This window comes from Melanaphis sacchari, unplaced genomic scaffold (assembly GCF_002803265.2).
Source record: "Melanaphis sacchari strain LSU unplaced genomic scaffold, SCAv2.0 Contig398_pilon_pilon, whole genome shotgun sequence".
NCBI classification, from domain to species: Eukaryota; Metazoa; Arthropoda; class Insecta; order Hemiptera; family Aphididae; genus Melanaphis; species Melanaphis sacchari.
The window spans coordinates 11830-17131 of record NW_020271252.1 but is presented as its reverse complement, the minus strand read 5'-3'; the positions used below and the strand labels follow the sequence as shown (position 1 = coordinate 17131).

General features: G+C 29.9%; 2 protein-coding genes across 2 annotated transcripts; both read left to right on the top strand.

Moving 5' to 3' along the window:
- Positions 1-649: 649 nt before the first annotated feature.
- LOC112597257 (protein ZBED8-like) lies at positions 650-1444 on the top strand. The gene has a single exon (XM_025343228.1). The coding sequence runs from the start codon at positions 650-652 to the stop codon at positions 1442-1444; it is 795 nt and encodes a 264-aa protein (XP_025199013.1).
- A 2717-nt stretch (positions 1445-4161) lies between these two features.
- Positions 4162-4855, top strand: LOC112597256. The gene is made up of 2 exons (XM_025343227.1): positions 4162-4297; positions 4365-4855. Exons 1-2 carry the CDS (start codon positions 4162-4164, stop codon positions 4853-4855), a joined length of 627 nt encoding a protein of 208 aa, XP_025199012.1.
- Positions 4856-5302: the final 447 nt, after the last annotated feature.

Sequence of the window (5302 nt, the reverse complement as noted above, 5' to 3'; positions counted from 1 at the left end):
CTGTTTTTGCTGGACTTCCAACGAAGAAGGCAGTAACTCATTCTTATTATATTATATACTATATAACGTCTAATTCGTAAAAGCAAGGCAGTCAAAATATTATGTATTGACAATCGTTGTCATCGATTCCATGGCGTGGCACGTGTATATTACGTCGTTTATTTATAAATTTATATTACATTATGTCACGTATGTATTATTTCAACCGATAATCTAATCTTGTTTTTACAGCAAGATTAGATTATTGGTAGAATACAAAAAGCTATGTACAGAGTTTAATATTAATTTTATTGTAATATTGTTAGTTGCTCTGTATTCGTACTCCGTAGTCGACGTCTGTGCTTTTGCCTCTTTATGATAGTCCGTGTGTTAATATTAAAATTAAAGAAAATGGCTCCGAAAAGAAAATATGACGACTCCTATATCAAATTTAGATTTATTGCAATCGAAACTAACCATGAAACTCGACCACAGTGTGTTATATGTTCCACTGTTCTTAGTAATGATGCGTTGAAATCCGCTAAATTAGAACGGCATTTAAAAACTGTCCATCCTAAATTGAGTGATTAACCACCAGCATTTTTCATGGGTAAGTCAGAAAATTTGAAAAAAATAAAACTTGGAACAAGTGGTTCAAGATTCGAGTTAAATGAAAAAGTGCTATCTGCGTTATTTAAAATTAATCGCAAAATCAAAAAAACCACACACTATCGGTGAAAAGTTATTGAAACCTTGTTTACTAAATGCTGTTGAAGAAGTCTTAGGTGAGGAAGCTAAAAATAAAATACAAAAAATTCCATTATCGAATAACACCGTAAAAGCTCGCATTGACAAAATATCTTTCGATATGGAAGAACAATTAGTGGTAAAAATAAAAAACTCACCTTTTTACGCATTGCAGTGTAATAAAAGTACTGACGTTTCGCAATGTTGTCAGTTACTGGTTTTTGTTAGATTTTTGGACGATGACAACACAATAAAAGAAGAGCTTTTGTTACTGCAGGAATTGGGTACTACGTCGAAAGGAAGTGATGTAATGAAGATAATAAATGATTATTTTGAAAAACACGATATTATGTGGGAAAAGCTTGCAGGTTTTTGTACGGATGGAGCTCCAGCTATGCTAGGATCACGTTCGGGCCTAGCAACCTTGGTTAAAGAAAAAATCTGTTCAGTATTGACAACGCATTGTGTAATTCATCGACAAGCATTAGCTTCAAAAACATTACCTGAAGAACTCATATATACTTTAAAACAGTCCGTAAAAATGGTGAACGCTATCAAAAGTAGTGCACTAAATACTCGCATTTTTAAAATAATATGCTCGGACTTGGATTCTGAATATGAAACTTTGCTTTTTCATACCGAAGTCCGATGGCTTTCGAAAGGAAACATGTTGACAAGATTATTTTCACTTAAGGAGGAGGTGACAGTGTTTAACTGAGAAAAAAATGATCGATTTATCGAAATGTGTTTGTGATCATAAGTTTGAAATGCACTTGGCTTATCTTGTCGATATCTTTGAGCACATTTAAACAAGCTTAATTTACAATAATTATAAGGCTCCGGAAATCATAAATTGGAAGGCGCTGAAAATATATATTTATATTTGAAGATAAACTTCGCGCATTTATTTGTAAAATTAATTTATGGATAAGTAAAGTTGAGATAAATAACTACTCAACGTTTCAAACACTAAAAAGCATCGTCGACAACGAAAAATATGCTGACTTTGTGCCTGAGGTCCAGCAAAATGTTTTACACCATTTGCATAAACTTAAAGATGAATTTAACCGGTATTTTCCAGAATATAATGGTTATGAAACGAAAGGTGTCCGAAGTATGATTCGAAACCCTTTTATTGTCAAAGTTTATGAGGTAGATGATGATATCCAGGAAGATTTGATAGAGTTACAAAATGATTGAAACTGTAAGGATACGTTTGAATCTTCCATGAATATTAAAGAGTTTAAGTAAAAAAAAGCAATTACTTATCCTAAGCTTCGAGAAATCGCACTAAGATATTTAGTCATGTTTTCAACAACTTTTATATGCGAACAAGGATTTTCCACACTGCTCTACATTTAAAACAAACAAAGAAATCGGCTGGACGCCACTAAATACATGCGTGTACCTTTGAGCAATATTACCCCAAGAATATCTTTGTTAGTAAAGGAAATGCAAGCGCAAAAATCACAATAACTTGTTTTTATAATTAAATTTACCTTTTATAGAAATAATAGTATGATACCCATTTTTTTATTATAGTAATTTGTGTTGAATTTTTAATAAATGTAAAATTTTTACCTAATTAAATTATTTTGTATAGTAAAGTAGTAGAATTATATATAATAGTATAGTAATAAAAAGTAAAGTAACATAATAAAAATTTACAATTTTTGATAAATTTTGTGTATTTTTGTAAAAAAAAAAAAGGGCTTTCTAGTTTTCGTAAAATTGAGGTGGTCCGCGACCTATAAAATATTGTCGAAGTGGTCCGTGGTGGTAAAAAGGTTGGGAATCACTGTTATAGAGTAATTAACTTTCCATTTAGCTAATGAATTCAATATTAAATGTTCATCATTAAATATATCAATTTCATTATTATCAGACTCAAGAGTATCAGAACAAAAATTATATGAAAAAATATTTTGGTCAAAATCACTATTATTTGAAATATAATTAAGATGCGTTTTAAATGAAAACAAATTGTTTGAAGTACTATCAATGGAATCAGATGAATTAGAACTTTCTAAAGGTAGTGAAAAACTGTCATGAGATGTACTTGGTTGATGATTTAATTCAAGTTGATTATCCATCAAGAAATCTACAGTCTCTATTTCTTCTAAAAATAGTCCACGTTTAGTAGATTTACTGAGAGTATGGCATGACATAACTAAATACAAAATATACTTAAAACTTTAATAATTATAATATACCTGTACTTACCAAAATAACTAATATGGTTAGGTTCACTATTAACGACTGTATACACAATAGTCAGCTCAAAACTAATAGTCTGAAAAAAAACTGCACAGTGAATTGTTTCAAATTTAAATATTTTAAATTTAAATAAATTACTTACCAAAATACGATAAAAAATGCAGTTACTTAACTTATAGTTTAGGAACGGCAGAACCTCGATTATACGAGTTGTAACTATCGGCGGTCAATCAAGTAGGTACACAACACTAATAATATTATACAACTTACAGGAAAATAACAGGACAATACAGAATTTTCGAATAAGTACCCACAATATAATTAATCACTAATATAAGTAAATAATAATATAATATATTGAATCGTTGGAATAACGTAACCTAGAACTCTGGCGACTGACAAATGGCGGTTAATGGTTATACCGTACGTCCCGAAATGCAGTGGCGGCTCGTGCGTAGGTGCACTGGTGCAAGCGCACCACATGCCATTTCATCAAAATAATATTTTTATTTTTTTTAGAACTTAATCATTATAAACTATTTATTAAGACTATCGAGGTGCTGTTAAAAAAAAAAAAAAATATTCAAAAATATTTTTCGGTAAAGAACTATCACGTTGTGACCATATTATTTCTCCTAAAGTAAAAAAGCTATGCAATATGCACACACCAATCGATGCGCAACACTATGACAGCACCACACGCCTGTATAAAATAAGTATGGCTGATGAGTGGGGGATCGCAAAATACAACGCAACTCGGTGCGTAGTTACTACTGCGAACCGATTTTTAAAATAAACATTATCTTCGTTAATTTTGAGATTTTCCATTTGTAATCTGATTTTTGTATCAAATGCTCGATATAATTTTATAATATAACAATTATCAGTATATATATTTCACCTGTCATAGTGAATTCTTTCCTTTAAGAACTAACACGTATTATTTCTTTTAAAATGAATTCAGTAGACAATCTTTTAAAAAACAAATTTTTTCTTTATACGAATGAAGAAAAAATTCAAATTAAAACGTTGGGAAGACCTGTGCCGGATTTAAATTTAATAAAAGTGACTAAACAAAAATCGCGACAATATACTCGTCATTTTACCAATGACTATTATACTAAATATAATTGGCTTTGCGGATGTTATGTTAGAAATGCTGTTTTTTGTTTTCCGTGTATTTTATTTCGTGGAAAAATTTCATGGACAAAAACTGGAATGACAGATTTAAGTAATTTAAACGAAAGAATGAAAAAACATGATTCTACTGTAAAACATATTAATAACATATTAAATTTAGCTGTTTTGGGAAAAACAAATATTCTTTCTATGTTGGACAGTGGTTATAGAAGAGGTATTTTTAATAATATTATTTTATTAATATAAATTTTAATTATTTTAATTTAAAATTTTGTTTTTAGGTATAGAGCTACACAATGAAAAAGTTTCCAATAATAGATATATTTTGAATGTCATCATTAATTGTGTTCGTTTTTGTGGCGCTTTTGAGTTAAGAGGTCATAATGAAAATGAAACATCTCTCAATCCAGGAATTTTTCGAGGCTTAGTAAATTTTAGTGCGGAATTAGATAATGTGTTGAAAAATCATTTGGAAAATGCGACAGTTTTTAAAGGTACGTCTAAAACTATTCAGAATGAAATATTAAAATGTATGCTAGCTGTTTGTCAAAAAGAAATATCATTAGAAATTAAAAAGGCGGATTATTTTGCAATAACAGCTGATGAAACTACGGATATTAGTGCTGTTTTTCAAATGGTAATTGTTTATCGCTATATTGTAAATGATAAGCTGGTAGAGAGATTTTGGGAATTTTTAAATCCTAAAGAAAATAATGCTAAAGCTTTATCTGAGTGTATTAAAGAACAGCTTGATAGAAAAAGAAACAGATAAACTAATCGCTCAAACATACGATGGCGCTTCAGTTATGAGTGGTCATAATAACGGCGTCCAGACGATAATAAAACAAAATTATCCAAATGCAGAATATATCCACTGTTACGCACATCAGCTAAATTTAGTAATGTTCAATTCTGCGTCAATAAATAGAAATGTTAGAATTTTTTTTTGCTAATCTAGAAAGTTTTTGTACATTTTTTTCAACTTCTTCTCAACGAACGGCAATTTTAAACGAAGTCGTAAATAAACACTTACCTAGGGCCACTTCGACAAGATGGTATTTTAATTCTCGAACAGTTAATACTGTTTTTGAGTATAGGACAGACCTAATTAAATGTATGGAAAAAATTATAAATGATGAAACTATTAAACATATGCCTACTATTCAGCAAGCCTCGGGATTAAAAATAACATTGAACGACAAAGAATTTATTTTTTGGC

Coding starts and splice junctions, on each gene's coding strand:
- LOC112597257 (XM_025343228.1), top strand. CDS start 650: ATGAAAAAGTGCTATCTGCGTTATTTAAAATTAATCGCAAAATCAAAA.
- LOC112597256 (XM_025343227.1), top strand. CDS start 4,162: ATGACAGATTTAAGTAATTTAAACGAAAGAATGAAAAAACATGATTCT. Junction 4,298..4,364: donor GGACAGTGGTTATAGAAGAG/GTATTTTTAATA, acceptor TTTTGTTTTTAG/GTATAGAGCTACACAATGAA.